Source organism: Melanerpes formicivorus, unplaced genomic scaffold, assembly GCF_026170545.1.
Source record: "Melanerpes formicivorus ecotype bairdi unplaced genomic scaffold, bMelFor1.0.p_v2 SCAF_34, whole genome shotgun sequence".
NCBI classification, from domain to species: domain Eukaryota; kingdom Metazoa; phylum Chordata; class Aves; order Piciformes; family Picidae; genus Melanerpes; species Melanerpes formicivorus.
Window position 1 is genome coordinate 122,306 of NW_027142386.1, and position 23,744 is coordinate 146,049.

The 23,744-nt window shown below is 62.4% G+C and overlaps 1 protein-coding gene across 1 annotated transcript; it reads right to left on the bottom strand.

Annotated features, from left to right (window-relative positions):
- Positions 1 to 136: 136 nt before the first annotated feature.
- On the bottom strand, positions 137 to 23,744 carry POLRMT (RNA polymerase mitochondrial). Its single transcript, XM_068156200.1, has 21 exons — positions 23,670 to 23,744; positions 21,228 to 21,323; positions 20,008 to 20,660; positions 19,198 to 19,328; positions 16,352 to 16,538; positions 15,791 to 15,940; positions 14,928 to 15,095; positions 13,356 to 13,526; positions 12,059 to 12,298; positions 10,480 to 11,259; positions 9,107 to 9,229; positions 7,122 to 7,244; positions 5,568 to 5,747; positions 4,779 to 4,865; positions 4,360 to 4,473; positions 3,523 to 3,572; positions 3,140 to 3,238; positions 2,741 to 2,813; positions 2,171 to 2,253; positions 1,568 to 1,638; positions 137 to 807 (listed from the first exon to the last, which is right to left on the bottom strand). Exons 1-21 carry the CDS (start codon positions 23,725 to 23,727, stop codon positions 758 to 760), a joined length of 3,687 nt encoding a protein of 1,228 aa, XP_068012301.1. The 5' UTR covers positions 23,728 to 23,744; the 3' UTR covers positions 137 to 757.

Sequence of the window (23,744 nt, forward strand, 5' to 3'; positions counted from 1 at the left end):
CTGACAGCTCTGTGGATAACAGCTGAGCAGCAGCATGGACAGACACTCTTCAGGCCTCACAGAAGGAGTCTGGCAGGCCCCAGGCCCCCCCCAGCCGTTGGCTCAAGGTGCTGAGAAGGACACAGCTCCCATCCACTACTTCCAAAACCGTTTTTATTTACAGTATCTTACACTTCCACTCCCACCCTCCCCTTAGAGGTTTTCCCTGCCTGAGCCACTGAGAAGTGAAAACCATCCCTGGAAATGATCTGGGAGCCACACAGGCTGCCCTGCAGGACAGTGGTGACAGTGCCAGCAGCTGGAGCAGGGCACAAAGCAGCACCAGGGCAGGAATGGAGAGGAGGCAGAGGAGGGGGGGACAGAAATGACACCCCAGAACTGGCACTAACCTGGCAAGCTCTGGAGCTCACCCCAGCAGCAGGCACATGGTGCCAGGGTGAGGACTGAGGGGAAACCAGGCCTGGCTGCCATTGCCCCTTCCACCCACACCAGAGAGACACAGCCCCTGCCATGATGCCTTTGCCCCTGCCTGGGAGGCAGCAGCAGCAACAGCAAATGGTGCAGACACCCTGTCCTCCACAGATGCTCCTTGTGGGGGGCCCAGCTGGCCCCAGCATCTCTCCTGTGCTGGGCTGGCAGCAGAAGCCACTTCCCCCCCGAGCTGCAGGCCAGGGGAGCCTCAGGGGCTGGTGCCCAGCGCAGCCCTGGGGGCAGCCAGCGGCGCTGAGGTAGTGCAGGCCCCGGCTGGCAGCCAGGCTCAGCTGAAGAAATAGGTAGAATTCATCACCTCCTTCAGGTTGAACTCGCCTGGGGGAGCAAGGGAGAGGTCAGAGGAGAGCAAGGGCAGGGCAGCACGGAGGTGAGGCAGCTGGGAGAGAAGCTGCCCCAAGCCCTCCTTCAGTTCCCTGCAGGGAACTCTTCAGCTCAGCCCCTACTGCAGAGTGGGTCAAGGCAAGGTGGATCTGAGAGGGCTTCCAAGGACTGATGTCCTTCAAATTGATCTGGGGCTCTGGTAGGAAGAGCAAGGGAGGCAGGAAAGGAGCCCACAGCTCAGGGTACCAACCATCACTACCCCAGGGCTGGGCTGGTTCTGCTTTGCAAAGGCAAAGGACAAAGGCTGAGCAGATGGTCTGGCAGAGGCAGGGCCCAGGGATTAGAAGGAGTTAAACTAATTGCCTTAATCCCATTGCATGTGTATCATCTAGATCCCCACAATTAGCCTGTGGAATGCCTCCATCCCATCTCCAGGATAATGCCTCATGGTTGGAAACAGATGGGAGAGAATGAGCTGGAAGGGGAGGGATGGAGGAGCTGGGTAAGCCTCGGGGAAATCCCAGGGCTCGGCTCTGGGGGAGGCAGGAACTGCTCCCAGGAGGCTGCAGGGAACATCCTCAGACCCTGCCCTATGGCTCTGCAGGCCAGCAAGAGCAGGAGCAGCTTCAGCAGGGCTGTGTCCAACCGGCCTCAGCCACCACATGAGCTCAGGGACTGGGGGAGCTGCTCCCTATCTCACTGCCCTTGTCTCCAAACTGCTCCTGAGCTTGGCAGTGCCTGCCCTGTGTCCTACCTGTCTTGGGGACGCTGGACAGTTGCTCCATCAGTTTCTTCTGCCATTGGGTTCTGGTCTCGCTGCCAGGGCTGGGTGAAGCAGAAGGAAAACAAATCAGCATGGCAGCTCCTGGACAAGCTGCACCCTCCTGCCCTGCTCCCCAGTGGAAGTCCTTCACAGCAGGTCTTGGCTCTTCCAAAGCACCTCACACCCTGCAGCAGTGGCAGGAGCCCAGCCCAGCCCACAGCAGCCCCAGAGGAGTCCACAGACCCTGCCCAGCACTGGGCTGCTCTGTGGTGGCATCTGAGGGCCACACACTGGAGGGCCTTCACCACTCCTCACTGCCTCACTCAATGAGGAAGCCAAGACATCAGGGCCCACCCTGGGGGACTCAGGCACCAAATGCAGCTTCAGCTCCGCAGCAAAAGGCTGCAGGCTCCTTGCTTTTCACACCCAGGTCTATGGCACCCTGGGTGTCAGTCTAGAAGGAAGCTCCCTCCAGAGCAACCCCCAGGGGCAGGATGACAGCTCCTGAGCGTCTGGCCACAACCACCCCCAGCAGAGGGAAGTGGTGTGGGTAGGAAGGAGAGTGGAGGAGGTCTGCCAAGAGGCATGGAGTACCTGCAGTACTTCTCCAGCATGAACTCAGACAGATCCTGCAGGATCCTCTCGCTGTGCAGGGCCACAAACTGCTGCCGGCAGATCTGGTGCAGGGAGCAAGGGTGAGCTGTGGGTTGACAGCTGCTCCCCCTCCTGCCCCTCAGCTTCTCAGCCAGCACAGCTCAGAGGTGAGGGGCAGGGAAGGCAGGGGGCAGCAGAGGGAAGGGGCTGCTGCCAGACAAGGGTGGAGGGAATCGGCCTGGGCAGCTGGGAAGCAAGAGGCTGACCCCCACTGACTGATGGACTGTAGAAGATCCCTTGCAGCCCTCAGCCCAGGGCAGGAGGGAGGCACCAAGTTTAGGGTGGGTTTAGGGGCACAGATTCTCCTCCCCATGCTCCCTGAAGGGTGGCAGGGGCTGGGGCCTCAGCACTGGGAAATCAGCTGCACCCACCACCAAGCACCCGGGCTCACCATGCCTGGGTGAATCACTCAGCCTGCAGAGCAAAGCCCAGGGGAGGGAAGGGCTGGCAAGGACCCAGAGGACAGATCAGCAAGGTCCCTGCTGCAGAGGGGCCCAGGAGGACTCTCACCTGGTTCATGACGTCCACGGTGAGCGCGTGAGTCCAGTAGCAGTCGTGGACCGAGACGAAGGTCAGACCCTGCCTGGGAGGCAGCAGCAGGCAGTGCTGAGACCCCTCCCAGGGATGTCCCCTACCCCATGGAGCAGGCAGTGCTGAGACCCCTCCCTGGGATGTCCCCTACCCCATGGAGATCCTCTTCTCGGGACAGAGGAGCAGAGACCAGGCCAGGAGGGGCTGCCCTGCTCAGCACCTGCAGAGCTTCAGAACCAGCAAACCCCAGGGTCTGTCTCTGCCCTCTGCCAGAACCCCCAGAACTCCACCTCCCTTCCCTCACCCCACCCCAGAATGTCCTGCTGGCACTCCCTGAGCTGGGAGAGCCCAGGCAGAGCCTGGCTGCCTGCTCCTTACCTGAGGCAGTGCAGAGCAGTGAGCATCATGTGTGTGGAGTCCAGGGAGTGGATGAAGTTGGGGGGGAAGGCATTCTTCTGCTTCACTGTGTCAGGCTTCCTGCAGCACAGACAGGAGGAGCTGAGGCACTTCCAGGGCCAAAAAGCAAAGTGTCAGCACCAAGCTGGTGCCAGCAAGACCTGGGGTGGACAGGGCTAGCCCCAGAGGGCCCCAAGGACTTGCAAGAAGCACAGGCCCCTGCTCCTCAGGCTGGCTTTCTGCAGCTCAGGGGGTCCCAGGAGCTCGGGCACACCTCGGCAGGTGCCACTGAGGGGAAGGCTTTGTCCCCAAAGCAGGGGCTGGGGACAGCAGGGGCTTGGGCAAGAGCACAGCTCCATACTTACTGGTCACCACTGGAGCTTTTCACACTCAGGTGCTGCATGCCACAGTTCAGCTGCAGGGAGAGGGCAAGGGGATTAGGGGCCACACAGCACCCAGCCAGCGTAAGGCACCCCAGCAGGCAGCATAAGGCACCCCAGCAGGCAGCATAAGGCACCCCAGCAGCCGGCATAAGGCACCCCAGCAGCCGGCATAAGGCACCCCAGCAGGCAGCAGTGCGCTCCTGGGGAGGGGCATCAGCAGAGCAGGAGCTACCCAGCTCTGCAGGAAACCTCCACACAGCCCTGCCTGCACGGAGGGGCTGGGCAGGGACCGTGCCAGGGCATCCCAACCGCCATGGCAGCAGTGACTCCCGGCCTGCCTCCCTCCCGAGGATGCTGGCAGGCATCCCTCAGCCCTTCCAGCTCCGCGCTGCCTCCCCCCGCGGGGGGCGCGGGGAAGGGCTCCCGGAGGTGAGCGGCGGCGAGGAGCCAGGCTGGGGAGCTGTGAGTCAGCCCAGCACAGCGTGGGAGAGCAGAGCAGAGAGGCTGAATCACAGCAGCCCCGAGGAGGCTCCGTGGCGCAGGGAACGGGAGCCTGCCCCAGCTGCCTGAGTGGGATGGGAGCAGCAGAGCTTCCTCACCAGCACACCCACACCCTCCAGGCCCTGCAGGGAGAGAGGAGGCTGCAGGAGCTGTCTGCAAGCACAGATCCTACCTGGCTCTGCAGGCTCACCTGCAGGTGATGCCACCCTGCTGCTGCTGCTGGGCTGTAGCTTGCTGCCTCGAAGCCCAGCTGGCCCTTCCCTGGCCCCCACCGTGGCAGAGAGAGGGCAGAGGGAGTCCTGCACAGCAGCTACTCACCACGGTGGACTTGGAGCGGTAGTAGGGCTGCACGATGGGGAGGCCCAGAGGGGTCACCCACTCCACTGTCTGTCCTGACTGGGCAATGAGCTTGGCACTCTCTGTCAGCCAGTTCTTTAGGAGAAGAGGGAAGAGAGGGGGCTGGAGTCAGTGCAGGCAGCTGGGAGACCCCAGCCCCTCCCAGCACAGGTGCCCCTGACTCCTGCCGCCAGCTGTGACAGCCCAGCGCTCACAGGGAAGTTTAGGCCTGTACCAGGCACAACCCCACACCTCTAGGCTGGGACAGGAGGATTCTCTCTGGGTGAGGACCCAGAAGAGTCATCTCTCTCCCCATGGAGCATCCTCTGGTCTATGGATGAGTAGGGCAAGCAAGAAGAAAAGGAAGACAGGCAAGAGGCAAGAGGCAAGAGGCTCCTCACCTGGATATCTCGAGTGGCTGAGAACATCTCCTTGATGCCATTGAACACCTGCTTCACAAGGTAGTGAGATGCCTCCCACAAACACTCCTGCACAGAGCAGAGGCAGAGCAAGGGGTCAGGCAGAGGGGCAAAGAAATGGGACCCAGAGTAGGCTGGGAGAGCCCCTCCCTGCTCCCTGCTGCCTCAGAACTGCCTCCACCACAGGCTGAGCCTGAGCTGCTGCAGACAGCTGGCTGCGGGTTGTGATGGAGGGAAGCAGAGATCAGCATTTCAGACACACACTGTCTGAGGACAAGCTGACCTCTGGGCAGCAATCCTGGATGGAGAGGAGGCTCTCACTGCCTCATCTGCCCCAGGAAGGTCACAGGCTGCAGGACGCTCCTGGCACCAACCTCACCACAGCCAACAGCCCACTCAGCGAGGACGGCAGCACCAGCAGCGAGGCCCCGAGAGCCCTGCCAGGAGCTCCCAGGGGGAAGGGCAGAGCCATAAACCTCCTCTGGCATCTGACACACCACCAGCAGCTTTCAAACCACCAAGCTGGGGCCGGGGAGGATGAGGAGAAGAATCCCTCCCCCCCCACACGCTCAGACACGAGGAGCCGGGCCCCGCACGCCCCTCCGTCAGCTGGGATCGGGGCGGGAGGGGAAGGAGAGGGCAAGGCGAGGAAGGAAGCCACAGGCAGGGCAGGGCAGGCAGCCCCCAGAGCCCAGCAGGCAGCCCCCAGAGCCCAGCAGGCAGCCCCCAGAGCCCAGCAGGCAGCAGGGGGGGCCGGGGCAGGCGCAGCACCTCGGGGAAGTCATCGATCTCCTTGAGGCGCTTCTCCATCTGCAGCCGGCCGCCGTAGCGCGTGACGCCGTACACCACCGTCATCACCGTCTGCTTCACCACCTTGCGGCTGATGAAGCCCTGCAGCACCTGGGCGATCCTCACCCCCTGCCTGGCGTCCTTCCTGCGGAACTCCTCCACCTGGGGGGGCAGGGGGAAAGCCCGGGGAGGTCAGCCCCAGCTCCCTCTCAGCCCCACTGCCAGCTCAGCTCAGCCCCCGCCACCAGCTCAGCTGAGCCCCACCAGCAGCTCAGCCCCACTGCCAGCTCAGCCCCCTCACCCTCTCAGCCCCACTGCCAGCTCAGCCCCCCCACCCTCTCAGCCCCACTGCCAGCTCAGCTCAGCCCCCACCACCAGCTCAGCTCAGCCTCACCGCCAGCTCAGCCCCACTGCCAGCTCAGCCCCCCCACCAGCTCAGCCCAGCCCCCACCACCCTTTCAGCCTCACCAACCCCACCACCATCTCAGCCCCAACACCACCTCAGCTCAGCCCCCCCACCACCTCAGCCCCACCCAGCTTCCACCACCTCATCTCAGCCCCCCCCAGCTCCCACCACCCTCACCACCCCCACTACCAGCTCAGCTCAGCCCCCACCACCACCTCAGCCCCACCACTCTCTCAGCCCCACCACCAGTCCAGCCCAGCCCCTTTCACCAGCCCCACAGCATGGGGAGAGCCAGAGGGTGCTGTGAGAGCCTCCCAGCTGTGCTCTGCCCAAGCTCCCATCACAGAGCCCACAGCCCAGCTCTGCCAGCCCTGCCTGCCAGCTGCTAAGGGGCAGAGGAGCATCCACCTCTCCAAGCAGAGCTTTCCACTGCTGCCTCAGCACAGCAGTGTCCCTTGGCTGGGTGGTGCTGGATGTCACAAGGACACAGCACTAGGACTGTGGCTCAGGACTGAGGCTCTTCTGCCTCTGCCACCCAAATGGGCACTCTGAGCAGAGCCTGCAGGCCCTGTGTGCTCCTCCCACCCTCTGGGTAGCATCATGCTGAGACCTCGACGGGAGAGCCAGGGGGTCAAGGCCAGCTGAGTGAGCCTGGCAGATCTCAGCACACTTCCCAGCAGGCTCATTTCACACTGTGTCTTGCCAAGGAAACTGAAGATCTGGCAGCAGTGCCAAGGGCTGAATCTCTCCCTGCTCCCTCCTACCCACCTCCAGCCTAGAAACTCTCCTAACCTCCAGGCCAGCCAGCTGTGACCAAGAGATGAGGAACAGGAACACTCCCTGCTCCCTCCCACCTCTCTGCCCAGATCTCACTCAGGGAGAGTGAGGAGAGCAGAAATCCCAGGGGGATTCCTGACTGTCACTTCTGCCAGGACAGATCTCCAGCCAGTTGCCCACTGCAGTGCTTCCCAGCTGGGGAGGGAGAAACTCAGCTCCTGCCCAGCTCCTGCCTCCCCAGCCCTCCCTGCACTGCTCTCATCCCTGAGCTCTCTTCCCTGCGAGCTGGGGCGGCCCTGTGGCAAGGAGGGAGGTGCCAGGGGATCCCTCCCTGCGTGCCCACTGTGCCTCACCTGCTGTGCCACTGCACTGTAGACATCCTGGGGGACATTGCAGGGCATCAGGTTGACAGAGATGGCACCAATGAGGTCCCGGCCGAGGGCGGCGTAGTGCTGCAGACCGTTGCAGGAACCATCCTGGGCGTGGAGCAGGGAGAGCAGAGAGCAGAGGTGGTGTCAAGGTGTGGCTGGAGCCCTGCTCACCTGCTCCTGCTCAGCAGCACAGCCACACTTGGCTCAGAAGCTTTTTGCCACCATGGCCCCCCCCTTCCCCAGGCAGGTTTGAGGCTGATCTTCCCCCTCCCCTCAGTCCCCTCTGGGTCTCATCACTGCCTGCTGCTGGGGGAGAAAGGAAACCTGGCAGCACCCTGCCCCCTCCAGGAGTGTCCAAAGACATCAGAGCTCTGTGGAAACACTGAAAAGCAGAGCACTTGGAAACCATCAAACCTGGCTGGGATGCCAAAAGAAGCCCCAAGAGGCAGCAGTCAGAACAGCCTCAGCAGAAGGCCAGGGGCAGGGTCAGAGGCAGGAAGAGGCAAGGGCCAGCTGAAGATCTCTGGGCAAGCCAGAGCCAGCTTGGCAGCTCCAACAGTGCTGCCTCTGCTCACCAGGCTGATGAAAACATCACTGTGACAGAGAGCAGCCATCCCCAAAGCCCTGGTCACAGGAGGCATGCCACCCATCTGTCACAGCAGCTGCCCCAACAGCCCTCCTGGGGCTGAGCTCAGCCTGGATGAGAGGCAGGACCTGAGCCATGGCACTGGGCAGGCCCTGCTGCTCCCCAGGCAGAAGCAGCAGCAGTGAGTCTCAGAGATGTGCTGCTGCTGCTGCTGCTTTGGACTCTCCCTGCTCCTCTTGTACCTGGGCTCTGCCTGGTCCAAGGGAGCACTGCCAGCAGGATGAACCTTCCTCTCCTTTCCTCTCCCCCTCCTCCTCCTCCCCACCCCCTGCAGTGCAGCAAGTTGCAGAGCTGAGCAGTGAGAGAGCTCCAGCAGCTCTGCTGTGCTGAGGAGCTGCCTCTGCTCACTGAGTGCTGATGACTCAGGTGGAAGGAGCCTCTCTGGTGCCCTCCAGAAGAAGTCCTTGCTTGAATTTCATTACTGGCACCTTCCACACCCCACACCTCCCTCAGCTGCCCTCTTGATCTTTTGTTGGCATAACAATATCAGCTCAGGCTGTCTCATACATATTCCAGACCACAGCTCCTGGCAGGACACAGCCCCCTTCTCCCCCCACAGCCTGTGAGGGGCCAGCTGAGCTCCCAATGAGGCAAATGAGCAAAGGCCTCTCCCCAGGAAAACAATTAATCACTGTCTGCCAGGAAGCTTGGGGAGCCCTCACTGCAGAGAGGGAGCTGGCAGCTGCAGAGAGCTGCAGATCTGCTGGGACAGAGGCAGAAAGGGCTCTGCTGGGACAGAGGCAGAAAGGGCTCTGCTGGGACAGAGGCATCCCCACACCAGCAGCACCCCAGCACAGCATCACAGAATTGTCAGGGCTGGAAGGGACCTCAAGGTTCAGCCAGTCCCAAGCCCCTGCCATGGGCAGGGACACCTCCCACCAGCCCAGGCTGCTCAAGGCCTCATCCAGCCTGGCCTTCAACACCTTCAGGGAGGGGGCAGCCACAGCCTCCCTGGGCAGCCTGTGCCAGGCTCTCCCCACCCTCACTCTCAACAATTTCTTCCTCTTCCCCAGTCTCAGCCTCCCCTCTCCCAGCTTAAAGCCACTGTCCCTCATCCTGTCACTACAAGCCCTGGTCAGAAGTCCCTCCCTGGAGGTCACCAGCACTCCTGAGCCAGGATGCTGAGAGACCATGGCCTCATCCTGGGCCAGCCTGGCCACACAGCAGCACTGGCCACATGGGTGCCTCTGCCCTGGCCACATGGGTGCCTCTGCCCTGGCCACATGGATGCCTCTGCCCTGGCCACATGGGTGCCTCTGCCCTGGCCCTTTCTCCCTGTCCTCACCCTGCTCTGCCCCACACAGGTCTGTGAAGGTCCTACCTGGTGCACTGGGAAGTGAGAGATGTAGGCTGCTGGATCTGGGGACCTGGAGGCCTTGGCGATCTCCATGCAGCAGGCCAAGGCTTGCCAGGGCTCATCTGTCTTCATCCACCACTTCCTGCCCTGGGGAGGGGAAGGCACAGGAGGCTGAGGCAGGCAGTGCTCTCCAAAGCAAAGGCAGGAGCCCCCAGACTCCTGGGGTGCACAGTGCAAGGCCCCACCTCCCACTTCCCTTCTATCCCAGAGTGTTTTCAGGCAGCATGTGGCTGCTCCACCCCTCCAAAGGTTTTGCTTTCAAAACTGAGCTGACTTCCACTTTGCTTTGCTTTCCAGAGGATGTGCTACTGAAGAGGAGTGGTCAGGTCCCCTCTGAAACCACAGAGGACACTGATCCCTGTTTCCTTTGCTTATCTGGGCAATTCCTGTTTGGACTCCAACACAGACAACCTCCCTGCTTCTCCCTTAGGTCCTTCCCAACCCTCCTGGGACTGGATGAAGGCTCCTGGAGCCCAGGCCTCTTCCTCAAGGTTCAGGATCAAAGAATGACAGAATGGCACCAGGTGGGAGGAGACCCCCAAGACCATCGAGTCAAAGCATCACAGAATGACATCAGGCTGGAGGAGACCTCCAAGACCATCAAGTCAAAGCATGACAGAATGGCACCAGGTGGGAGGAGACCTCCAAGACCATCGAGTCAAAGCATCACAGAATGCCACCAGGTTGGAAGAGACCTCCAAGGTCAAGTCAAAAGCATGACAGAATGTCACCAGGCTGGAGGAGACCTCCAAGATCATCAAGTCAAAAGCATGACAGAATGTCACCAGGCTGGAGGAGACCTCCAAGGTCAAGTCAAAGAATGACAGAATGCCACCAAGCTGGAGGAGACCTCCAAGGTCAAGTCAAAGCATCACAGAATGCCACCAGGTTGGAGGAGACCTCCAAGATCATCAAGTCAAAAGCATGACAGAATGTCACCAGGTTGGAAGAGACCTCCAAGGTCAAGTCAAAGCATCACAGAATGGCACCAGGCTGGAGGAGACCTCCAAGATCATCAAGTCAAAAGCATGACAGAATGTCACCAGGCTGTAAGAGACCTCCAAGGTCAAGTCAAAGCATCACAGAATGGCACCAGGCTGGAGGAGACCTCCAAGGTCAAGTCAAAGCATCACAGAATGGCACCAGGCTGGAGGAGACCTCCCAAGACCATCAAGTCTGGCTGTGGTGGTCTGGCAAAGTTAATGCTGGAGGGGGGGGTGGAACTTCAACCCACCACCCCAACCCCTCACCCAACCCTACCTAACCAACCAGCCCCTGGTGCCACCACCGCCCCCCCAAAAGCCAGCAGGGCCCTGCAAGCCACCCCCTCCCCTTACTGCCAGGGGGCGGTCAGCCGAGTCCAGGATGTCCTCCATGATCTCGTTGGCGTAGTCCAGCCTCTCCTGCAGGGAATTCTTCTTCTTCAGCCCGGTCAGGTTGATGAGGTGGATCTTCAGCCAGTCGAGGCCCTTGGGCCCCAGGGGCCTCCCCTCTGCGAAGAGCAGGATGGCCCTGGTGACGTCGTTGCCCAGGTGGTTGAAGTAAGGCGGGCAGGGGTAGGTCCTGCCCCGGAAGTCCATGTTGTGGGGGAACCAGAAGACCTTGTCCCGGACGTGGTTGGCGATGGAGAGCTTGTAGAGGGCGTCCATGCGCAGGCTGTGCATCTCGGCAGCCTTCTTCTTGCAGAGCAGCAGCTGCTGCTTCTGGCTCTTGCTGAGGCCGGAGAGGCCGCCCGAGGCGGCGGGGGGCCGGGGCGCCTCCGAGAGGGGCGGCGGGATCTCCAGCTTCTCGTCGCCCCTGTCGTTGAAGATGGAGATGATGAGGTCCAGCACGGGCCGGTTGATCCTCCAGGCGCAGTTGCCCAGCTGGTTGAGGGCGTCCAGCACCGGGTGGAGGTTGGGCTGGGGGCACTGCTCCAGCAGCTGCTGGTGCTGCACGGCGCCGTCCACGAAGCGCATCAGCCGCGTCTCGCTCAGCAGGAAGGCTCCGGCGCGAGGGGAGGTCCAGGGCACCGGGGGGCACAGCATGGGGATGGCAGAGGAGTTGAAGGTCAGCGCGGTCTCCGCCGCCTCCGACAGCAGCTGGGAGAAGGCAGGGTGGGGCTTCAGCAGCCCAACCTGCAGGGGAAGCAGGGAGGGGGAAGGTGAGCGGCAGAGGGAGGGCAGGGGGGCAGCCAGCCGCGGCGTCACCCCAGAGCGCTCCGCTGCTCCCCTCCTGGCCAGAGGTGTTCAGCTGTGCTCAGCACTGCTCAGGCCGCAGCTTGAGGACTGTGCCCAGCTCTGGGCTCCTCAGGTTAAGAAGGACATTGAGCTGCTGGAAGGTGTCCAGAGAAGGGCAACGAAGCTGGGGAGGGGTCTGGAGCACAGCCCTGGGAGGAGAGGCTGAGGGAGCTGGGGTTGCTGAGCAAGGAGAAGAGGAGGCTCAGGGGAGACCTTCTTGCTCTCTCCAACTCCCTGAAGGGAGGTTGTAGCCAGGTGGGGGTTGGTCTCTTCTCCCAGGCACCCAGCACCAGAACAAGAGGACACAGTCTCAAGCTGTGCCAGGGGAAGGTTAGGCTGGAGGGGAGGAGAAAGCTCCTCACAGAAAGAGTAATTGGCCATTGGGATGTGCTGCCCAGGGAGGTGGTGGAGTCCCCATCCCTGGAGGTGTTCAGGAGGGGATTGGATGTGGTACTTGGAGCCATGGTTTAGTTGTCAGGAGGGGTTAGGTGTTGGGTAATAGGTTGGACATGATCATCTCTGAGGTCTTTTCCACCCTGGCTGATTCTAGGGTTCTGTGACTGGCACTGCCCACGCAGAACCAGAAGCTCCTCTCAGTGTCCCCCCTGCAGGGAAGGCAGCAGGGATGGATCAGGGCCTTGCAAAGGCTCAGCTCCAACCAAGAGGGCAGCTGCAAGAGCCCCAGGACCAGGCTCACCTGCCAGCTGTTCTGGAAGGAGTAGATGTGGTAGAGCAGAGGGACAAGCTTGGGCTCCAGGCGGGGGTTGAGGATGTTCCTGGGCACCTTGGTAGCCTGCACCAGGAGCTCCAGCAGGTGCATGCCCAGGCGCATCACCACCATGAAGGGCCAGCTGCACTCCTTCAGGTTCAGGGATGGCCCAAAGCCTGCTTCTGCCACCAGCTTCTCCCAGTATTCCCGTGGCAAGTACTCCTTTGGCTGGGAGGTGGAAGGAGAAAACAGGGTCAGGATGGAGGGGCCAGCCAGAGGGGCTCTGCTGGACAGGATCTATCGACCTGGAACACAGACCTGGGAAGGACTCTCCTGCCTCTGCCCTCTGAGGGCCTCCCCGATGGGTACCTGGGGAAGGATGCTGGGGGAAGCCCAACAGCAAGAACCTGCTTCTGCTGCAGGCCAGGACAGTGGCACTGCAAAGCCTTTGCTCTCACTACATCCCTGTGCTGCCACTCTGTCCCCACACCAGCCTGAGCCTCCCTCCCAGACTGCGATGTGACACAGCTCTGGGGATAAGCAGCTCTCAAGCTGCCCAGATTGGTCACCTTGGCACCTTTCTCCCCTCACAACCTGCCTCAGGCTCTCCTGCACAGGCTCCAAGGGGACTTCTCTACTGATTAAACACCTCCTGCTCCCACTGCTCTGCCAGGAGCAAGCCTGTCAGCTGGCAGGGGGCTGCCAAACGTGAGCTGGGGCCTTTGCTGGCTCTGGTGGCCCCTGCAGCAGCAGGCTCCAAGAAGCTGTGTCCTGTGGCCAGGATGCTCAGAGGTCTGGAAGGCCTGCTGTATGAGGAAAGGCTGAGAGGTGTGGGTTTGGTCAGCCTTGAGAAGGCCTAGGGGAGACCTCATCACCATGTCCCAGTACATAAAGGGTGGCTGCCAGGCGGCTGGAGGCTGCCAGGAGGCTGGAGCCTCCCTTTTGATAAGGAGTCCCATGGAAAAGGCAAGGGGTGATGGGGCCAAGTGACTCATGGGGAGATTCCCCTTGGACTTCAGGAGAAAATTGTTCACTATGAGAACAGTTAGAGACTGGAATCATCTCCCAAGGGAAGTGGTGGATTCCCCTCCACTGGACAGGTTTAAACCTCAGCCTGCCAGGGTGCTGGGGCAGCTCCTTTCAACTCCACTGTGATCCTCCAGGTGATCCTCGAGGTCCCTTCCAACCTGGGGCATTCTCTGAACAAACAACCACCACCACCACCAGACAAACCACCTCACCCCACCTCTGCTGTGACCCTCAGGGCCCCCTCTCCCAGGCATACTTGGCCATCCTTTGCCAGCAGGTGGATGTAGTCCCCATAGATCTGCTGCACCTTCTCCAGCTGGCGGCTGCGCAGCTTCCTCAGGGTGATGTACCTGTCATAGACCTTGTTGCCCAGCTCCCTGGCCAGCACAACCAGGGACAGCCCTTGTGGGGAGAGGCTGCTGAGAATCTGAGAAAGGGGAAGGCAAAGAGGGTCTTAAGGAGGCAGGAGTGGAAAGATGGAGCAGAGAGACAAAGCAGGAGTCAAAGCCCCTGTGAGGGGGGGGAGCACAGGGAGGTGTTGATTGCCATGAAGATGAGGAGAGAGCAGAGGCTCCCCTGGCTGCTCAGCACAGGCAGCAGACACAGCTTGCACCTAACAATCTGGGCAGGCCTGGAGGCTGACATCCTGAGCAGGACATCAGTGCTTTGTGGCAGCCCTGTGGCCAATTCAGCAGCCCCACTGTGGTGGGTTGAAATTCCGCCCCCCTCCCCCAGCATTAACTTTGCCAGAGCAGCTCAGCTGGGAGCAAATGAGAGCTGCACTGACAGCAAAGCTACAAACTCCAATGGAAGGCAGAGGATGTGCACAAAAGATGCCAGATGTGCAGGTATTTACTATGAATCACCAGCTCAAGAGCCCCCCTGCTCCAAGGCCAGGGGAAGCTACCAGAGTCTCCTTTTCGAACCCCCCCACCCCTCTGTACAAAAGGGAGAAAGGAGCAGAGAAGTTAATACCAAAACAATGCAGCCAAGGTAAGCAGGAGCAAGTTAGGAACCCTCCAGAGGGGAGGGGAGAGAGGAGGGAGAGAGGAGGGAGAGAGGAGGGAGAGAGGAGGGAGAGAGGAGGGAGAGAGGAGGGAGAGAGGAGGGAGAGAGGAGGGAGAGAGGAGGGAGAGAGGAGGGAGAGAGGAGGGAGAGAGGAGGGAGAGAGGAGGGAGAGAGGAGGGAGAGAGGAGGGAGAGAGGAGGGAGAGAGGAGGGAGAGAGGAGGGAGAGAGGAGGGAGAGAGGAGGGAGAGAGGAGGGAGAGAGGAGGGAGAGAGGAGGGAGAGAGGAGGGAGAGAGGAGGGAGAGAGGAGGGAGAGAGGAGGGAGAGAGGAGGGAGAGAGGAGGGAGAGAGGAGGGAGAGAGGAGGGAGAGAGGAGGGAGAGAGGAGGGAGAGAGGAGGGAGAGAGGAGGGAGAGAGGAGGGAGAGAGGAGGGAGAGAGGAGGGAGAGAGGAGGGAGAGAGGAGGGAGAGAGGAGGGAGAGAGGAGGGAGAGAGGAGGGAGAGAGGAGGGAGCGAGGAGGGAGCGAGGAGGGAGCGAGGAGGGAGCGAGGAGGGAGCGAGGAGGGAGCGAGGAGGGAGCGAGGAGGGAGCGAGGAGGGAGCGAGGAGGGAGAGAGGAGGAGATTGAAGATTGTTTTGGTACAAGCAGTTTCAGCTCCCTGTCTCCCCACTGGAAGTGCCCAGAATGGTCTCCATTTCCCTTTGCACACCCAACAGAGATCTGCTGACATTTTGCTGCCCTTCTGCTCCAGAGCTGTGAAACATTCTCAAGGCAGAGCCTGAAGCCTCCACACCCAGCCCGGAGCTCGGGGCCGGGGCCTACCTGCAGCATGATGCTCACATACTCCTTCTCTGGCAGCAGGCACAGGTAGGGGTAGAGCAGGTTGTGCCCTGAGCCCTTCCTGAACTTGGCCATTTGGTGCTTGGAGTGCTGCAGGGCCTGGAGGATGGAGTCCTGCCACTGGCGGCGCAGCGAGGCCAGCAGCTTGCGCTGCGCAGGGAGAGAGGGATCAGAGAATCACCAAGGCTGGAAAGGACCTCAGGGACCCTCCAGTCCAAGCTGTCACCCAGCACCCACTGACAGCTAACCCATGGCTCCCAGTGTCACAGCCAAGCCCCTCCTGAACACCTCCAGGGATGGGGACTCCACCACCTCCCTGGGCAGCACATCCCAATGGCAAATTCCTCTTCCTGGGAAGAACTTTCTCCTCCCCTCCAGCCTGAACCTCCCCTGGCACAGCTTGAGACTGTGTCCTCTTGTTCTGGGGCTGGGTGCCTGGGAGAAGAGCCCAACCCCCACCTGGCTACAACCTCCCTTGAGGGAGTTGGAGAGAGCAAGAAGGTCTCCCCTGAGCCTCCTCTTCTCCAGGCTAAGCAACCCCAGCTCCCTCAGCCTCTCCTCCCAGGGCTGTGCTCCAGACCCCTCCCCAGCTTTGTTGCCCTTCTCTGGACACCTTCCAGCAGCTCAACATCTTTCCTGAACTGAGGAGCCCAGAGCTGGACTCAGGACTCCAGGTGTGGCCTGAGCAGTGCTGAGCACAGGGCAGGATGAGCTCCCTGCTCCTGCTGCAGGCCAGGAGGCCGCTGGGGAGAGCTGCCCCAAGGCTACCTGCAGCTCCCCCAGGGCCTGAGGGTTGGATTCTGCCCTTGCCCTGCCCCCAGCCCCCTCAGCTCCCTCAGCTTTACCGCCTGGCTGGCCTGTGGGCTCAGGGGCTTGGTGGCCTCCACAGACTGGATGGTGACAGTGTTGTTCAGCTCCAGCTGCAGCTGCTGCTGAAAGCGTTCCTGCAGCTCCTCCACCGAGAACTCCAGCTTGGGGTAGGGCACTGCCTTGTCCTGCAAGGAGAGGCAGGCATCTGAGTGCCCTAAAGCCAGAGGGGCTGTGCTCACCCTGCCAGCTGCCCTGCCACAGCCACAGGGCCCTGCTGCAGGCATCTTACTGAGGTCCCTGGCTGGCAGAGCCCAGGGAGTCTGGAGGAAGAGACCCTCCACAGCCTGCTCTGACCTTGTGTCATGGTCAAGCCTGCCCCCCAGCATCCCCTCTGGCACATGAAGGCCCCCTCCCCCCCACCAGTGCCAGCCCTTCAGCTTCTCTGCTGCTCTCCAAGGCTGCTGAGCTGTGTGGGCTGCTGAGCAGAGCTGGGGCTCCAAAGTTCCTTCCACATTCCAGCCCTGGGCTGGTCCTGAGGACACCCTTTGGCCAACTCCCAACACCTCCCTGAGCTCCAGGGACACCCTGGGGCTTACTCTGGAGTAGAAGTCCTGGAGCAGAGAAGACTTGCAGATCTCAGGCTCAGGGGGAGGGGGCAGCTGGTAGTTGGGTTGGACAATCCTGATGACCTTCAGCACCTTCTCCTTCCCATCATTCTCAAACAGGCACTTCTGGAAGAGCTCATCCACATGGAAACCATCATGGCTCAGCTGCTGCACGTATCTGCAGAGGGGCAGATAAGAGAGGGCTCAGCTCTCACAGGGGACTGAGTGCTGGGCAGCAATCAGCAGATAGGGAGGCAGGGAACAGCTCTGAAACAGAAGGCAAAGGAAAAAGGACAAAGGGAGGGGGGGCAAAAGGAAGGGGGGGGGCAAAAGGAAGGGGGAAAGGGGGGGCTAAAGGAAGGGGGGGCTAAAGGAAGGGGGGGCTAAAGGAGGAGGGCTAAAGGGGGGGCTAAAAGGGGGGGCTAAAGGAGGGGGGCTAAAGGAGGGGGGCTAAAGGGGGGAGGGCTAAAGGGGGGAGGGCTAAAGGAGGGGGGGCTAAAGGAGGGGGGGCTAAAGGAGGGGGGCTAAAGGAGGGGGGCTAAAGGAGGGGGGCTAAAGGAAGGGGGGCTTAAGGGGGGGGCTAAAGGGGGGGGGCTAAAGGGGGGAGGGCTAAAGGAAGGGGGGCTAAAGGAAGGGGGGGCTAAAGGAGGGGGGGGCTAAAGGAGGGGGGCTAAAGGAAGGGGGGCTAAAGGAAGGGGGGCTAAAGGAAGGGGGGCTTAAGGGGGGGGCTAAAGGGGGGGGCTAAAGGGGGGAGGGCTAAAGGAAGGGGGGCTAAAGGAAGGGGGGCTAAAGGGGGGGGGGAAGCAAAAGGAAGGGGGGGGCAAAGGAAGGGATGTCTGCCCAGCCCAGCCAGGGGATGATTGGTGCAGCACTGGGCACAAGCAGGGCAGCCACAGCAGGCAGATGCCTCAGCCCTCCAAGAGGACTTCTGGGCAGCCTGGCACAGCACAGAGGAGCTCTCCCTGCTCCCCACACGTAGCCCGCAGCCAGCTCTGGGGCTGCAGGACCTGCTGGGGTGGGAGCTGCCTCCAGAGCACAGCCAGCCCCGGCAAGGTGACCCGGCTCGGGTTACAGCGATCGATCAATCACCCATCCCCCCAGCCCGCCCTTCCCCGGGGGGAGAGGCTCCGCCGTGCTGCGGCAGGGAGGCTGAGGTGCAGCCTCCTTCACCTCCAGCGACCCTGCGGCCCCCTCCGGCCCCAGGCAGCCCAAGGGAAGCTGCAGGGCTGGTCCCAAAGGGGCAGGGGGCACTGAGCCTGCTGCCAGGGCACAGGGCAGCCTTTGTTCTGCCGCAGGGCCTGCCAGGAAGGGAAGCTCTCCTCCCCTGCAGCCCCCCCACCAGGGAGCAGCCTTTTCCCCCCCCAGGCACTCACATCTGCCACCCCCCAGCCCTGCAGAGGATGCTGGCTGCCCGGCGCTGCCCGGCTGGAGCTGGGATTAAGGCACAGCAGGGCCCAGAGCCCCACCTGCCGACCGCCGAGACGGGAGGCCACGGGCGGCCACGGGCGGCCACGGGCCCCGGGCGGAGCGGCCGCGGGCGGAGCGGCCCCGGGCGGCTCCCAGGAGCCCAAACCAGGACACAGCACCCGAGCTAGGGCTGCCACACCCTGGGACAGGGCTCTCTGGCGCTTTGGTGGCCATGGCTGCTCTGGGTGAGCTCAGAGAGCTTTGCCAGCCAGGGCCAGGACTCCATGAATGCTGCCACAGCCCTGCCTGTGCCACAGGGGAGCAGCTCCCCAGCCCTGCCTGTGCCACCGGGGAGCAGCTCCCCAGCCCTGCCTGTGCCACCGGGGAACAGCTCCACAGCCCTGCCTGTGCCACCGGGGAGCAGCTCCACAGCCCTGCCTGTGCCACCGGGGAGCAGCTCCACAGCCCTGCCTGTGCCACAGGGGAGCAGCTCCACAGCCCTGCCTGTGCCACTGGGGAGCAGGCAGCTCTGGTGAGGAGCAGCTCCACAGCCCTGCCTGTGCCACTGGGGAGCAGGCAGCTCTGGTGAGGAGCAGCTCCACAGCCCTGCCTGTGCCACTGGGGAGCAGGCAGCTCTGGTGAGGAGCAGCTCCACAGCCCTGCAGAGCTGCCCTCCCCAGGTACTACCCCAGAGCAGCCCAGCTCAAACAAGCAACTCCCACCCCATGCCCTCACAGAGACCCTGGGAGCCTCTCCAGAGGCAGGGAGGTCAGAGCCAGTCCCTTGGAAGCCAGCTGACTGCAACACACTCACCCAGAGACCTCCAGAACTTATCCATCCACAGGACACACAAACCCCTGAGCCACCCAAGGGGTGTGGGCAGCACTGGCACATCACCACAAAGCTTCCTCCATCCTCTGGCAAGGCAGCTGCCAGAGCCAGCACCGCCCCTAGACCCTGCTGGGACCTCACAGGGGCTCCTCCAGCTCCTGCCTCTGGCTCTAACACTTTTCCTGCCCATGAGGCTCCAGAAAAACCCATCTGGATCTCCTGATCACCCTCTTGCAGAGCTGCTACCCTGCACAGCCAGCTGCCTGGCTGGGGGAGCCCCACAGAGGTGCTGTGGAAGGGCCTGGAGGAGCCACTGCTGCTGGGCAGCTCATGGAGGGGCCAGCAGGATGGGGGCAGAGCCTGCCCAGGGAGAGGCTGCTCCCAAGCCAACAGCAGGGCTCCTCCCACCTCCCATATGTACCTCCCTGCCCTGCAAGAAGCTCCTGGCAGGGAGGGCACACTGCAGGAGCCCTTCCTGCCCCTGCCCCTGCCCCTGCCCACAGGGGGGCAGTCAGAGCAGCTGGGAGCGCAGGCAGCAGGGGCAGTGCAAGCTGCCAGCCCTCCCAGGGGGGTGAGGCTGCAGAGAGGCTGTGCCTTACCTCCTGACAGTCTTGGGGGACACCAGGGTCCTGCCCATGCACTCCAGCACCGCTGCATAGGAGTCCAGGTTGGGCTGGAGGCCGACAGACTGCAGCATGGAGAGCAGGCCCTGGATGCGGCGCAGCTGGCCCTGCAGGGGAGAGGGGAAGGGGCTGAGGGCACTGCCACCAGCAGCCTCACCTACAGCTTCAAGGAGGCCTTACACAGGCCTGGCAGGAACTGAAAGGGGCTGCAGGACAGCTGGGGAGGGACTTCTGACAAGGGCTTGCAGTGATGGGGGGAGGGACAATGGCTTTGAGGGTGGGGAGAGCCTGGCACAGGCTGCCCAGGGAGCCTGTGGCTGCCTCCTGCCTGGAGGTGTTGGAGGCCAGGCTGGAGGAGGCCTTCAGCAAGCTGGGCTGGTGGGAGGTACCCCTGGGCTGGGGGCTTGGAACTGGATGATCTTGAAGGCCCTTTCCAACCCAAACCATTCTATGTATCTATAACTCACAGCCCAACCACAGCTTCAGAGCCCTCTGCTCCTGTCCAACTTCATCTGCATTCCCTTCTTCCCCTCCAAGCCACCTCCCAGGGCTCAGTGGCCTCCCATCAGCTCAGCAGAAGCCAAGCCCCCTCCCCAGACACCCCTCTGCTGCAGGTAGATGTGACAGACACAGATGAGAGCAGAACTGCTGTTTGTAGCAGTGTGAGGCTCTCTCTCTAGGGCCAGGCCACTTCTCCCCTCAGCCACCCAGCACCCCCAGCCACAGGCAGGGCCCCCCAGCCACAGGCAGGGCCCCCAGCCACAGGCAGGGCCCCCAGCTGGGTACCTTTCTCGCCCAGCTCTGCATCACAGTGTTGTAGGAATTGATGTCCAAAATCTTTCTCTTTGCTGGGGAGTTGTGGTAGAGCAGAAGCAACCTCTCAGCCTCCTCTGGCTGCTGCAAGAAGAGGAAGCACTCCAGGCTGGACTGGATGGTCTGCTGCAGGACCTTGGACTGGTTGCTGTCCTTGTCCCTCAGCCCCTTCTGAGGCCTCTGCGCCTCCGGAGCCTTCGCTGCTGCTGCCCTGGGCTCCGGGTGGCTGCAGGCACTCTGGGGGCTGGCAGGGCTCTGGCTCCAGGCAGCAGCCACCTCAGCCTTTGGGGTCTTCTGGCTCTTCTTGGCTTTAGTTTTTTTGGCCTTTGCTTTGCCCTTTGGCTTGGCCTCCACCTGGCTCTCTGCAGCAGGCTTGGGGGCGGCGATGGACAACCTCTGCTCCACCTTCAGCTGCCGCTGGTGCATCTCCTTCTTCATCTTCTCCACCCAGCCTCTGGGCCAGGCTGGGCTCTCCTGCCTTGCCCTGGGGGCTGGATCCTGCTGGGGGCCTGCAGGCACAGCCTGCTGCAGGGGCTGCTGCTGCAGGGGCTGCTGCTGCTCCACCTTGCCGAGCCCCAGCTCCGGGCTGCTGCCGGCCTGCAGCTGCTTCACTCGAGCTTTCAGCACTGCAGGAGACACAGGGCCAGGGGGAGGTGAAGAGCTGCAAGCCAGGGCAAGAAGGGGGTGCCCTAACCCAGGGCTTTGCCCCTGGCAGCCCCCAGGGAGAGCAGATCCACAGGAGGACTTCTGCTCTCCTTGGCCTCCCAGCATGCAGCCGCCCTGAGCGGTGTCAGCCTGGGATCCACTCCGACACTGTGGCCCAGCCCAGCCCAGGGAACCCAACAAGGGGAGAGGCAGCAGCTCCCCCTGGGCTCAGACACTGCCTGGCCACTGCACTGAGGCCTCTCTCCAAGAGCCTCACACCCTCAGCTCACCTGGGCAGAGAGCCCAAAGCCAGAGCACGCCCAGGAGAGTCTGCAGGGCCCCCCCACAAGCTGGAGGGATCTCTTACCATCCCGAGCTGCATCTGACAGCAGCCCCATGGGAAGCCCCACACCTCCCCCCAGGCTACAAACTCCTCCTGCCCCAGAGATTTCTTTTAGGGCTACACAGGATGGGAAGACTCCCAGGCAACCTCCCAGGAAACTGAGGAAGGGAAACTCCTGCAGCTCTCCCAGCCCTGCCTGACCTACCTTCCAGCAGCTCTGTCCTCTCACAGAGGCCATTCCTCCTGGCCCTCTCCTTGGCACTGGCAGAGGAGTAGCTCCTGAGAACACTCCATGGGATGCCTGCAGTGGGAAGGCACAAAGAGGAAGGTCACAGGAGGCTTGCACCACTCACTGCCCCACAGCCCTGCCCCACAGAATGGCACAAGGACAGGACAGGACAGGATGGGATAGGATGGAATGGAATGGAATGGAACGGAATGGAATGGAATGGAATGGAATAAACCAGGTTGGAAAAGACCTTTGAGATCACCAAGTCCAACCTCTCACCCAGCACCATCTGATCAACTCAACCCTGGCACCAAGCAGCCCATCCAGGCTCTCCCTAAACACCTCCAGGGATGGGGACTCCACCACCTCCCTGGGCAGCACATCCCAATGGCAAATTCCTCTCTCTGGGAAGAACTTTCTCCTCCCCTCCAGCCCAAACCTCCCCTGGCACAGCTTGAGACTGTGTCCTCTTGTTCTGGTGCTGGGTGCCTGGGAGAAGAGACCAACCCCCACCTGGCTACAGTCTCCCTTCAGGTAGCTGCAGAGAGCAATGAGGTCTCCCCTGAGCCTCCTCTTCTCCAGGCTAAGCAGCCCCAGCTCCCTCAGCCTCTCCTCACAGGGCTGTGCTCCAGACCCCTCCCCACCCTTGTTGCCCTTCTCTGGACACCTTCCAGCAGCTCAATGTCCTTCTTAACCTGAGGAGCCCAGAGCTGGACTCAGGACTCCAGGTGTGGCCTGAGCAGTGCTGAGCACAGGGCAGGATGAGCTCCCTGCTCCTGCTGGCCACACTGCTCCTGACACAATGCCACAGCCAGGCAGCAGCTGGGCAGTGGGGAGGGCACACAGTGGTGTTTCTCTGCTCAGTTTGTAGGTCTCAGAAACAACAACAGCAAAGCAGGGCACAGCTCTGTGCCAGCAGGTGACAGGGACAACCCCCTAAGGCCCTGGCTCTAATCTCCTGAAGGGAACATGACTCCAGGACAGCCTCAAGCCCCAGCACTGCCTCTTGGGGGAACAGGTCCTCAGAGACCCCCAGAACAGCCAGATGCTATCCCACAGCAGGGACAGGATCCTGGAGTCCCCCATGTCTACCCTTAGAGAATAACAGTGCCCCAGGAGAGCCCCAGAGGCCTCAGCACACAGAAAGACCCTCACAGCCCTCAGCTCCAGCCCCATGGCAGGGATCAGCCCTCCAGACCCCCACCACCCCAGCTCCAGCCCCATGGCAGGGATCAGCCCTCCAGACCCCCACCACCCCAGCTCCAGCCCCATGGCAGGGATCAGCCCTCCAGACCCCCACCACCCCAGCTCCAGCCCCACTGCCAGGGATCTGGCCTCTGGGACCCTACAGCCCTCCACCACCCCAGCTCCAGCCCCATGGCAGGGACCTGGCCTCTGGAACCCCCCAGCCCTCCACCACCCCAGCTCCATCCCCATGGCCAGGATCTGGCCTCTGGGACCCCCATGGCAGGGATCAGCCCTCCAGACCCCCACCACCCCAGCTCCATCCCCATGACAGGGATCTGAACTCTGGGACCCCTCAGCCCTCCACCATCCCCGCTCCATCCCCACTGCCAGGGACCTGGCTTCTGGGTCCCCCCAGCCCTCCACCATCCCAGCTCCATCCCCACTGCCAGGGACCTGGCTTCTGGGTCCCCCCAGCCCTCCACCACCCCAGCTCCATCCCCACTGCCAGGGATCTGGCCTCTGGGACCCCTCAGCCCTCCAGACCCCCACCATCCCAGCTCCAGCCCCACTGCCAGGGACCTGGCCTCTGGGACCCCCCAGCCCTCCACCACCCCAGCTCCATCCCCATGGCCAGGATCTGGCCTCTGGGACCCCACAGACCCCCACCACGCCAGCTCCATCCCCATGACAGGGACCTGGCCTCTGGGACCCCTCAGCCCTCCACCACCCCAGCTCCATCCCCATGGCAGGGACCTGGCCTCTGGGACCCTACAGCCCTCCACCACCCCAGCTCCATCCCCATGGCTAGGATCTGGCCTCTGGGACCCCCATGGCAGGGATCAGCCCTCCAGACCCCCACCACCCCAGCTCCATCCCCATGGCAGGGATCTGAACTCTGGGACCCCTCAGCCCTCCACCACCCCAGCTCCATCCCCATGGCAGGGATCTGAACTCTGGGACCCCTCAGCCCTCCACCACCCCAGCTCCATCCCCATGGCAGGGATCTGAACTCTGGGACCCCTCAGCCCTCCGGAACTCCACCACCCCAGCTCCAGCCCCGTGGCAGGGATCTGAACTCTGGGACCCCTCAGCCCTCCACCACCCCAGCTCCAGCCCCGTGGCCAGGGTGAGGCCTCCGGGACCGCAGAGCCGCAGCTCCGTCGCAGGGGTGAGTGAGAGGACTGCAGCCCCGCTTCCCCGGGCCCCGCGGGCGTCCCCGCCGTGGCTCACCGGCGCCGCGGAGCCGGGCCGTGCCCGCCAGCGCCGCCCGCAGCCGCAGCAGGGACATCCCGGCCCTAGGCCGCC

Coding starts and splice junctions, on each gene's coding strand:
- POLRMT (XM_068156200.1), bottom strand. CDS start 23,727: ATGTCCCTGCTGCGGCTGCGGGCGGCGCTGGCGGGCACGGCCCGGCTC. Junction 7,245..9,106: donor CTCACTTCCCAGTGCACCAG/GTAGGACCTTCA, acceptor CTCCACGCCCAG/GATGGTTCCTGCAACGGTCT. Junction 3,573..4,359: donor ACCGCTCCAAGTCCACCGTG/GTGAGTAGCTGC, acceptor CTCTCCCTGCAG/CTGAACTGTGGCATGCAGCA.